This window comes from Candoia aspera, chromosome 1, assembly GCF_035149785.1.
Source record: "Candoia aspera isolate rCanAsp1 chromosome 1, rCanAsp1.hap2, whole genome shotgun sequence".
NCBI lineage: Eukaryota > Metazoa > Chordata > Lepidosauria > Squamata > Boidae > Candoia > Candoia aspera.
Window position 1 is genome coordinate 53,989,912 of NC_086153.1, and position 12,396 is coordinate 54,002,307.

The 12,396-nt window shown below is 38.5% G+C and overlaps 1 protein-coding gene across 1 annotated transcript in view; it reads right to left on the minus strand.

Moving 5' to 3' along the window:
- The window catches only part of LIN9 (lin-9 DREAM MuvB core complex component), a 43,615-nt gene that overhangs the window by 17,521 nt on the left and 13,698 nt on the right, over positions 1-12,396 (minus strand). The window contains exons 6-10 of the mRNA XM_063304286.1: positions 11,499-11,624; positions 6,318-6,475; positions 5,270-5,403; positions 4,945-5,064; positions 4,692-4,793 (exon numbers count right to left, since the gene is read on the minus strand). Coding sequence (XP_063160356.1) covers positions 4,692-4,793; positions 4,945-5,064; positions 5,270-5,403; positions 6,318-6,475; positions 11,499-11,624 — 640 coding nt within the window. The remainder of the gene's footprint in view (positions 1-4,691; positions 4,794-4,944; positions 5,065-5,269; positions 5,404-6,317; positions 6,476-11,498; positions 11,625-12,396) is intronic.

A 12,396-nucleotide genomic window follows, 5' to 3' on the forward strand; every position in this document is an offset into this window, starting at 1 on the left:
GATTTCACGTCAGTAAAAATGTCTTGCTTCATATGATTTCCCCTTTAGATTGTGGGGTATTTTTAGGGGTACATTTATATCCTGCATTTCCTCTAGGAGCTCAAGATGGCATACAAGATGAATTGGGCCCTGAAGATGGAGATGTATCTTCGCAGAGAGAGTCTTTGGCTGCCAATTGGTGAGCAAACCCCCCAAAATCCCAGTGTTGAATGGCTTAGACAGGATGAGTGGGCTAGAGCCACCATTATCCTGGGAGCTGAGGACAATCAGCTAGTCCACGTGTGAGGTATGCAGTCTGCAAAGCAACTTTTGGACGCTTTGAGAGACTTGTATGTAAAGGCAACAGCAGGGAGTAAAGTTACCCTGACAAAAAAGCTGTACAAAGCCTACCTTGCAGAAGGAGATAGCCTTCCTGAGCACCTGCATTATATTCAGCAGCTGTTTGTTGAGTTGCAGGAGAGAGGAATGGAATTTACACCTCTCACAAAATCATATATCCTCCTGTCCTCACTGAATGAAACGTGGGACACGCTGATTTGTACCCTGGAGGCTATGCCTGAAGCAGACCTGACCCTATCGTATGTTACACAGCGCTTACTCGCTGAATGGGAGAAGAGAGAGGAAAGATCCCCCCCCCATCTCTTCTGGAAAGCTGCAGTACCAGAAAAGAAGGGAAAGGAAGCTGAGGCCACAGCGCTAGCCAGCCAGCGATGCTTCACTTGTGGTTCAGCTGGACATTTGCAGAAAGACTGTGCCTTGAGACCCAAGGGTAGAAAGACAGAGAAGAAGAACACAAGGGCAACACAGAAGAAGGCTCTTGAGACAACCCAAATTGCACAGGTTGCTGGGAAGAGTAATTCTGATGTATGGGTATTAGATTCTGGGGCCAATTGTCATTTATGTAATTGTAAAAGCTCTTTTGTGTCACTGTCTAAAACTGAAAGACAAAGTGTATCTTTGGCTGATGGGTCTGTGACCAAAATTATGGGACAAGGTGACTTGTATTTATCCTGCTTGGGAGAAACTGTAAAAGGTGTGTTGTATGTGCCAAATTTACAATCAAACCTTTTATCTGTGGCACAATTGGCTACAACAGGGTATATCATAACATTTAAGAAAAATGGTTGTGAGATACATAAAAATGGGAAATTGTGTGCTACTGGTACATTAAAAGACTCCTTGTAAATTGTGCAAAATGCAAGGAAGCCAAGCTGCAAGGCTGCAGTTGGCAACACGCCATATCATGACCAATGTGTACACCTGATGCACAGGAGATTTGGTCATGCTAATTTCAAGTATATAGCACAAATGCCACAGCTGTGTGCTGACCTAAAGATAAAACCCTGTGACAAATACTTAGATTGTGTAGTTTGCAAAGAATGCAAAACACTGAAAGCTCCTGTGAGTAAGCACAGTGACAGAGTTACAACTAGACCTTTGGAAATTGTACACTCTGACATTATTGGTCCTTTTGCTCCAAGTCTTGGACAAGCAAGGTATGCAATGACCATCATTGATGATTTCTCAAGATACACATTTATCTACATCTTAAAACATAAAGATGAGGCATTTGAGAAATTTAAAGGTTTTGTGACATGGGCAAATGGAAAATTCCCTAGGCCTGTATCTGCACTCCAGTGTGATAGAGGAGGAGAGTACCTTTCTCACAAATTCAAAAGGTTCCTAGCGGAAAAGGGGATAGAACAAATTCTTTCTAAACCTTACACCCCTCAGCAAAATGGTGTTGCTGAAAGAAAGGGCAGAACCTTGCAAAATGCGATGGAATGCATGCTTAAAGATTCACATTTATCTTTTAAGTATTGGAGAGAGGCAATATCTACTGCCTGTTATGTCCAAAACAGATTGTATAACTCTGTGATTCAGGACACTCCATTCCATTTGTTTTATGGTGTGAAACCAAAGGTAAACCATCTTAGAGTGTTTGGTAGCACTGCTTGGGTTCATATTCCAAAACAACAGAGAAGGAAAGGAGGCCCCACAACAAAGAAAGCCATCTTTGTTGACTATGAACAAAGCCAAAGGAGCTACAGGTTCATAATGGGAGAGAAATTAATAATTAGCAAAAGCGCTTCTTTTGCTGAACAAAACTGGGGGAGATTAAAGTCTAGCTCTCCAGTTGATCTGACCACCACAAGAGAACAGCAAGGACTTGCTGATGGTGATCTTTTGCCTGATGAGGACATTAAACCAGAAAAGCAAACTGAAGATCTGTCTGATGAGACAGATGCTTCTCAGGAAAGTGATAGGAGTCAAAATTTAAGCCCTGTATTACCTCGCAGATCTCAGAGAAGTAATAAAGGCGTTCCTCCATCACATTTTCAGGCTGAAACAGTAAGGCTTTTCACATATTCACAGAACCTGAGTCTTTAGAACAAGTGAATGCTTTACCACCTGAGATTGCACAAAATTGGCATTCTGCCATGCAACAGGAGTTAGCATCCTTGAAAGAAAATAAAACATGGAAACTGGTAAATCTACCTCCCAATGAACGCTGTCTGGGTTGTAGGTGGGTTTTCAAACTGAAAAGGGATGCTGATGGCAAAATCCAAAAATATAAAGCAAGGTTGGTTGCAAAAGGGTTTACTCAAAGGAAAGATTTAGACTTTGACAAGACTTTTGCACCAGTTACTAAAGGTGAATCAATTAGGTTACTGTTAAAAATTGCTGCACTCAAAGGAATGTCAGTTCACCACTATGACATTCAAACTGCATTTCTCTATGGTGATTTAGACCACAAATTATACATGCAGCAACCCCCTGGCTATGAAAAAGGGGAGAATCTGGTCTGTGAACTGCAGAAGTCAATCTATGGGTTAAAACAAGCTGCTAGATCCTGGAACGAAAAATTAGATGAAAAACTGCAGAATTTTGGTTTTGAAAAAGGAAAAGCAGATCCATGTGTATATATGAAGACAAACAAGGCTGTATGCATCTGTGCATTTATGTTGATGATCTGCTGCTGTTCACACCAACAGAAAAACAAAGGCTTGATTTTGAAGCCTGCATGAAAAGCCATTTCACATTAAAAAGCCTTGGAACTGTAACAAATTACCTAGGTCTGGAAATACACAGGAAGGATGGTAGCTTTCTATTAAACCAAAAAGCCTTAGAACTGTAACAAATTACCTAGGTTTGGAAATACACAGGAAGTAGGATGGTAGCTTTCTGTTAAACCAACGTAGTAAAATTCAAAAGCTCCTAGAGGATTTTAATATGCAAGACTGTAAACCAGTCTCTACTCCGATGATAACAGATTTTCAGAAAGATATAGGACAAACTCAATTAACTGAGGCAGAGAAATATAGATCTGCAATTGGAAGTTTACTGTACATTGCAAATCACTCTCGCCCAGATATCTCAAATTCTGTGGCCATTTTAAGTAGACAGGTAGAAAAGCCTACATCTACTGGAAAAGCAGCATTGAAGAGGTTAATGAGGTATTTGCAAGGAACAAAGAATTATTGCCTGAAGCTAAATGCCTCTGGAACAGAGAAATTGCAGGCTTTTGCCGATTCTGACTGGGGAACAGATGTCAGTGACAGGAAATCCACTTCTGGGATTTTAATTCAATTTGCTGGGTCTAGCTTAGGCTGGCATTCTAGAAAGCAAACACTTGTTGCTCTTTCCACTGCAGAAGCAGAGTTTTATTCTCTAACACAAACCTGTAATGAGGTTATATGGTTTAAACATTTGTTAAAAGACATAGGCATGGAAGTGAACCAGCCTATAACTGTTTATGAGGATAATCAAGCTTGCATTGCTATGGCAAAATCTGAAGCCTGCAAAAATAGGACAAAACATATCGATATTAGATATCAATATATCGAAGATATGATAAGCAAAGGAGAAATAATGTTGAAATATTGTGAATCAAAAGACATGATTGCTGATATTTTAACCAAACCTCTTGCTGTACCAAGACACAAAGAGTTAACAAAGCAAATTGGTTTGCATCTTATTCTGTAGTATAAAAAGGGGAGTGTTAATATGTTTTCTACTACAGATTAAGGTTACAATGGTAACTAATCATTTTGGCTGGGTGAAGAGGTTGAATTTAATTGTCCCCTTTTCACGTGTTAATGGTTGCATTGCCTAAGGGGAAGAACTTGCGTGGACTTGTTTTAGTTTCAGTTTCCCTTCTGTGTAGGCTTGCAGAGAGTATGCAGCTGAGAGAAATCTCTCCTCTCAGCAAACAGCCTTTAAATATGTTTGTTTTCTGTAAATAAAATTATGTTTATAGAAATGCCTGGTGTGTGACTTTTCTGATCTCTCCTGGGCCAAATGCTTTCTAGCACTCTGCTAACAAATAGTTCCTTTGGCCTACAATGAAATCCTTGTGAAAATCCATGCAATCTTTGATTTGGACATTTTCATTAGTAAAAATACCTGCAAGCATAATATTGAAGATTTGAGTTAAAATATATTTAAATGGTAAACATATTTATTTTCCAAATATTTATTTTCCCTTTTCACAATACAGACCAAATATTTGTATGCTCCTGTTTTATATTTTTGGACAGAATAATGATTTCTCACAAACATTGTTCTATTAATATTATACATAAGAAAAATTGATTACTTTTAAAAGCAGAGGCTTAGACCTTTAACATCTATGAACAAAATATTTCAATCCATCAATACAGGTAAAACCGAAAAACATTGAGACTCACCACTTGGATAAGGAATTCTACTGGAAAACCACCTAATGTCTCGCTATCTGAGCCTGAAATTTTGTTTTTCCAAGAAGACTGTCCTAATAAAGGATCACTGTCCTACAGAAGAAAAAAGTTGCATTTAACAATTATTTCTTTTAACCTTAATTAATCTTTAGAATATATTGAACTGTTAATGTTATTTGTTTCAGAGTCTTTAAAAATTCAGCTAATTAGTGAATGAAGCAAAATTTAAATTTACATCACTTACTGTTATAGGTGATTGGAGGGAAGGTGTATAATGTAATTGAGGAGGAGTCATAATGTATCTAGAAGGTCGTTGTTTTTGTCCAAAGGCAGCAATTGGCATGGTATCATGAGGTTCATTGCTCTGAAGTTATCAAGGAAAAAATTAATTAAAAAAGATTCTCTATAGCTGATGGAATGATCAAGTTTTAGTAGTGCTTTAAGAGAGAACTGAGCACATTTTAGAAACATTGATAAAGCTGGCAGTAGTGGTATCTTTATTTCATTCCTGAATTATCCTGCACTTTTCCATATTCCAACTCTTTAAAAAATGAGAATACAATACTTACGAGGACTTCGTAATCTGGGATTGTGTGTGTCCCAAGTCCTGTCCTCTCAAAGGTTACTCTGTAAGTAGCATTAAGAGTATCAACAGCATCAATCTGTCCAGTGAAGAGTCCATCATGGGAACCACGTAACCGCGCTATGATCAATATCACAATATTAATTGGAGAATAATACAGTAAGGCCGCTAGGCAATGATGAAATTTAAATTGCAGGGTCAACTTAGCTCTCCAAATTCTGTGCCAGGAAAAGCTGAATTCTGTTACCAATATAATAATAAAACTAAGTAAGTTGGATTCTTTTTAAAGTATTTGACTACTTAAAAAATAGTTATTTCCAAATGGGAGAGAATTCAGAAGTCTATCCCTGATTACAGATAGCATCCCTGAAGTCTGTGATTTTATTTGGCATTGCATGTCTAATATGAATGCCTATCCTCACATATTATAAAAAGCTAAATTAGATTTTCAGGGTGCTATTTTTTGTACTTACGAAGAACCACAAGATACAGTGCCTGTTCATAAGTACATAGTATAAAAAAATTAAATGTGAAAACTCAAGATGGTGGGCAGTTAAAACAAAATGGTACTCCTGCTGCTCAATAACATTGTTCTAGAAGGCTGATGTCAAAGTTGCTGGATATCAGCAGGGCTCCCAGAATATCATCGTGATAATCAGTCAGGGTATATTGACTATTAGAAACAGATTAAATAATGTTTGGCTGTTCAGAAAAACAAAATAGTGGAAGACACCAACCACAAAGATGATAGAGTAAGATAAACAAACTGTGGACATGAGCACTTGATTTCAGGATATGGTTCCCTGTCAATGATGGAAAGTTTTGAAGTACTTTTTTCATACATTTAATAACAAGCTGAGTCGTTTTAGGCCTGGAATATTTAGATCAGCTAGAGAAAGTAATCTTTTTATGGATGGATGCAATAATGTATGCAAAAGCTAAACTTGCCTAGTTATTTTCAAACTAAGCTAGACCTATAAAATATAAAATCAGTAAAAAAAAAAAGGCTTCATATAAAAGCAATTAAAAAGTACCTGTAACTTTTGTGCCTATCACTAGTGGCAATGGAATTTCTTCTGGAAGATCTTTAAATTGGGATATATCTGCCACCTTTCGCTGTTGCAGCAGTCTAATTTTTTGCCGTTTCTGTTTTAATGCTGACCTTTCCTCTTCAAAGAATGCAGAAGAACATCTGCAGAACAGAAAGTGAAACTATTCTGATTTCTTTCATCTGTGCTCATGCAGAAATTTGTACAAATCCTGCAGTTGGTCCTCTAGAAGAACAGTAAAATACTTTTATGAAATATTTATGTGCGGAAATCATCTCCAAGTAAAGCTAGCAATAAGCAGGCAGGAATTGTTTCCTGAAGGATTTTTAACAAGACCTAAATATTTGTGTTAAACCATGACCTATGGCATGGACCCATAACCTATAACAAGACCTAAATATTCTCATGACCTATGGCATAGGATGATGTCAGTTGCATGTTGCCCACTTCTACTATTGATAGGCTATGGGAACTATGTTTACATTTCAGCAATTAACAAATCAATTTTGTGCACTGAAAGTTTACTTGGAAATACCTTACACCCTACTACCTTCAGTGAGGTTTATTCTTATGCAAATGTTCAGTGAGGTTTATTCTTGTAAATTATTCATATGTTTGCAGCTCAAGGATTTTATGTCATATTTCAAAAGAAGGTTTCAATTAGTAGTGTGATGTTCTACAATCTTAGAGCATTTTAAGAGACAAAACAGCAACACAGAAATGTATAACATTCTTTTGATAAAACTTATTTGACTGTAACACATGGCTAGAATTTCTGGATGCAGTTATAACAAACAATTCTTGGTTCCTTAAATGAGCAGGCATTTACCTTATAAGATTGTTACTGCACAACATGCCCTCAGAGGATTAATGCTAACCCATTTAATTGTTCAACACCTGCACTGATGACCTGTTACTTAGATTCTGTTCTCAAAATGGGAATGTAGTTTTGGGTGCAATTAATTCTAAGGTGAATGGAGGACATAAGGTATTTAATCCAGCAAAGAGTTAGACTACCTTCACATCAGAGAGTGGGTTTGAGAAAAAGCCCTCCCATTGGTTAAACCACATTCCTAAGGGCAGTCACTTTCTCTATGCATCAAATGCCATGAAAAATTGTGTTCCCCTGCACTGATAGTGGGATTGTCCTGCAAGATGAGAATATATGAAAAGAGGGATGCAGGACAATCCTCAATGCTTCCTTCCCTGTGGAGAATTCAGAGAGACACAGGTTTTGGATGCAATTGGATGGAAAGGTATCCCTCGCTGCAACAGGCATCAACCTGGAAATCCCCATGCCAAAGTCCTCATTCTAGTATGGAAGAGTATTTGGTATGTTCGCCGCCTTGAGTTATTTATAAAAATAATAAAGGCGGGATAAAAATAAAATAAATAAAAATAAAATAAAGTAAAGTAAATGCTTGGATACATTTATGTTTTCTCTATAGCAGAAATTTTCAAACTTTGCAATATTGTGACCCCCATGATGAATGAATTTGTGACTCTACTTACATAAATAAAAATTGCACTAGAGTTAGGTAAGAAATTGCAAGGATTCTTAAAACCCTGTGCTACTGTAACTGCCCTCTGGGGTTTGCACAGGCAAAGCAAGGAGTAAAAACCCAGAGCAAATTTTGACTGCACTCTGCCTGTGTAAGGCTGATCACATTTTTTAAAAAGATTGTGACAGCCCCTGCCCCCATTCTAACTACAGGTGGTCCTCACTTAATGACGGTAATTGGGACTGGAATTTCCATCACTAAGCAATGCGGTCATAAAGCGAGATGTCATGTGACTGCATCGCTTAGTGATAGCAATCCTGGCAATTCCCCTTGCCATCATTAAGTGAATTTTACTGGTCGTTAGCCGAGCACCCACCCCAATCCAAATCATTCTGGGCTTGGTCCCTCCCAGCCCCAAACCTCAGGTAAGCGACTGCCTTCAACTCCTCCCACCCGCCTATCTCCCCCCCTCCCCATATCTGCCCTTTTGGCCACCCAGCACCCTCCCTTGCAGGCTGGCAAGCAGACCCAGAACTTATCTTCTCCAGCAAACATTTCCTCTACCTGGCTCCCTTCGGAACGTTGTCTGTGGAAGCTTCCCCTCTCTTCTCAGAACTTTCGGAAGAAGAGAAGAGAGCACAAGCTTCCAAAGTCTGCATAAACTTCAGAGAGCCGCCCTCCCTTTCTGAAAGCTTTGAAAAGAGAGCGTAAGCTTCTGAAGACAGTGTTCCGAAAGGAGCCACATGGAAGAAACGTTCGCTGGAGAAGCTGGGTCCAAAAAGGAGTCAGCAAAGGCAGGACGGTGCTTCTTCGCTCGCAGCTGGGCGAAAAGGGTGAAAGGTCAGTACGGGGAACTGGGAGAGAAGGCAGCCGGGTGAACGAATGCGGGCTGGTTCCAGTTTCGTGCTGTGCTGCGGCTCAGGAGCTTCTTGCAGTCCCAGAGCCACACAGTTCTGGGTCTGCTTGCTGCCCCACAAGGCAGGATGCAAGGCTTCCAAAAAGGTAGATGGGGGGGAGATAGGCGGGTGGGGGGAGTTGAAACAGTTGTAAGTGCAGGCGGGCTGCCAAGTGCCTGAATTTTGATCACATGACTGCGTGGGGGGGTGCTGCAACAATTGTAATTTCGAACATAGGTCGTAAGTCCATTTTTTTTAGCATTGTCCTAATTTCAAATGGTTGCTGAATGAATGGCCGTTAAGTGAGGACTAGCCGTAGCTTGTGACTCCCCAGGGATCCTGACCAACAGATTAAGAAACCTGCACAACAGGACTTCTATGTTATTGTAAAGATCTCTACTATGATACAGTGATACTGTACTTGTAATGTTCTAATTTCTGTAATAAAAAATAATTACAAACTGACTAGATGCTTTAATGGGTTAGGTGAGCAAAGTATGTACCATGTACACACACAGGCACAAACACCTTACTACACCAAAGTGGTTTACAAAATAAAAGCAATACAATCAAATACACAACAAGCCATAAACCACAGTTTACAAAGTAAAAGCACTAGGTTCAAAATCTAAAAGTGCTAAAGTATTTATCTAAAAAGTTTAATCCAAAAGTGTTAGATTAATGCTTCCAATGCTAAAAAGGTGCTTAAAGTAATATTACATTGGAATTGTTTTCTCATCTGTCTTATCTCACATAATGGGGTTGTCTTGCAGAGAAGTCCTACAGAGATGTTACAGATACTCCTTCAGAGATTCCAGTCTTGAAAGGTAAATATAATAATTTTGAATTGGACCTAGGACAGTTTGGAAATCAGTGGAGCTCTTGAAGCCCAGATGACATATCTTTCCAACTAATGTTCCCATTTAATATACAACCAGCTGTATTTTGTAGTTTCCTGAGAATCTTCACAAGCAATCCTGTTAGAACATAATACAGGAGTCTGTGATGTAGGCTATAAAGCCAGCTATCTTTATACAACAAGCCACAGAAGTGTACAAGATTTCTGGTGAATGATGAGCTATGCTACCTCGGCCTCTGGTGATAAATCTGGATCTGAACATCACCAAAGAACATACTAGACTGCGGTTGATTTTGAGGGAGTGAAGTTGGGAAAAGTAGCTGCAGCCGGGCAGAAATGCTTCTCACCCCATTTCCCTCATACATTCATTCATTAATTCACAATTTTACCCACAACCATCCAAGTTGGCATTCCTGCTGCCTGTGATAATTGAGCCACACTCAGGCATTTTTAAGGACATGCCAACATTCAAAGGCAGCCTCACTCCACCCAGGCTCTTAGCTTACAAAAGCAAACGCTAAGACAGAGTGGGGAGGTGTGTGTAGGAGGAAAGGTGATAGCAAATGGCATACAGACTGGGAAGTGGAGGCAATGGCTGAAGATTGGCAGCTATTACAAGCAGGCAAGAGGACTATCATTTAACCACCAGGACCACAAGTTATGGTGAGGAGCATATCCTGGTGGGAGTCCTGCCTGGAGCTTGGAGCTTTGCCGGGAGCTCAGTAGCAAGTAGAAGAACCACCACCACACTGACGCAGCACCTCATCCCAACTAGAGGAAGAATGTTTGGAAGGAGGTGAAGGTTGTATGCCACTTTACAAACGTACAGGCTTTTGCTTGAGCTAAGTATCGAAGGACTGAGTATGAAAGACATATTTACATGGCAACATCACCTTGCAAGTCCTAGATGGGTGGAGAGCCAGTCTGTTGTTGGGGAAGGTGTGTGCTGCAATAAAGCATTTTGTACAGATTTGCTGAGCTGTGGTGTGTCCAGTCCTTGGAAAGCAAAGAACCCTTACATAGATTACCTTCTTCCTGGGCAGACATTCCATCTATTTTCAATTTCATTCTATTGGTTTTATTTAGTCCATCACTTATCCTGATCTCCAATGTAGCACTTCCACAGCCTCGACTGAATTAGATGAAAATGACAGAGCTGGTGCCATCAGCGTGTTAATGACATCCACTCCAAAATTCAGAAAGCTCCTACTACATAGTTTTGGGAAGATGATGGGTTGAGATAGAATTTCATGTGATATTTTGGTCTAAATGCCAGGAGAACAAGCAAAGTAGTATTTCCCCGGTATCATCTTTTAGAATCAGCCCATGATGTAAGAATAGAATCGCTGAAGGAGTTCTTTATTTTGATTCTCAAAGTCCTTTGACATCAACATTACCAGTTTATAGGCTTAATAAATGACTTTGCCTTTTTGGAAAACCGAAGTAGGAAAGCTTGTCATTGTGTTAATCAGGAATTGCATTTTTCACCTGCATAATCTCAATGCCCCAGAGTGACTAGGGGATAGTGGTAAGTGGCTTTCAATGATATGCATCATGTGGGCTGCTTTATAGACAGGACACTGTGTATGATTTTAAATCTCAGACACAACGGGCCAATTTTTAAAATTCATTGCACAAATTCATTGAAATCATTTACATAGCAATAGCCGTAAGCATATCATTTTCTATTAGATTCAAAAACTGCATCTACTTGACAAAAAAGACAAAATGTCACATTTCTTCATTCTCAACTGTACTTAAGTGGCATAATCTGTATTTTAAAAACTATCCAACACTTTTTAAAAGGAATCATCTAGGAAACCATCAAATAAAAGTCACTGTCACCCATCACACACACAAACAACATAGTCTAAAAGGCCTAATTCTTTAAAACATACTAAGGTTTTACCTTCGTGGCTTTCCCATTAATCGTCTAATTTTTCCCCATTCCACTCTGGTTAATTTCCTTGTTTTCAGGTTTGGAAAAGATTCTTTCAGGCAAACACAAAAGTCGTTATCTCCTTCAAACAATGGCCTATTAAAACAGTTGATATTCTGTCACTATAGATATGGGTGTTTTCATATCTAATGAATCATATGTAGTGATAGGTTAGGGCAATTTTACTTGTATTTACATAAGGCTTCTATATATATCGAAGATAACATAATGTAAATTAAATGTAGCTTAAAAATAAATTTTGATTCCTAAATTTGTGAAGAATGAACAGTTACTAATTTGAAATAAATATTTATCAGCTTTAATTTGTAAGTATTTCTCCATTATAACTAGATTAAAAAATTAGATCGTTAAAAATATTTTACAATAAAGATGCCGTATGTTTTACACAATATTTTCATTTCTATTACAATGAATACTAGAGATAAGTTAGATTTATTATTTATTATAATTTAACTTTGAAATTATTGCACAAGTAATAAACCAAAGCAGTACATACTATTATCTATTAGAAATAATTTCAAGGTACAATATGCAATTTTTGGGCTATGAGGCTAAGCAGATATGGGCCTGAACTGTACATGGATGGGACATCTTCAGGTAATAGTAGAGATGCAGCTAGACTGGAAAGCCAAAAATATATCCTGCAGAAGGGAACAGCAAACCATTTCTAGACTGCTGTCAAGAAAATAACATAAGCTTGACTATGAAGTTACAAGAAATTGAGCTCAACTCAAAAGAGAGTTCTCTCTTACCCTCTTAAAATTTTATTTAGAAACAATTTAGCAGCCAAGTTATTGTTTAAGAATATTAAATACTGACAAAGATATTTTGCTTTATTCCTATTAGT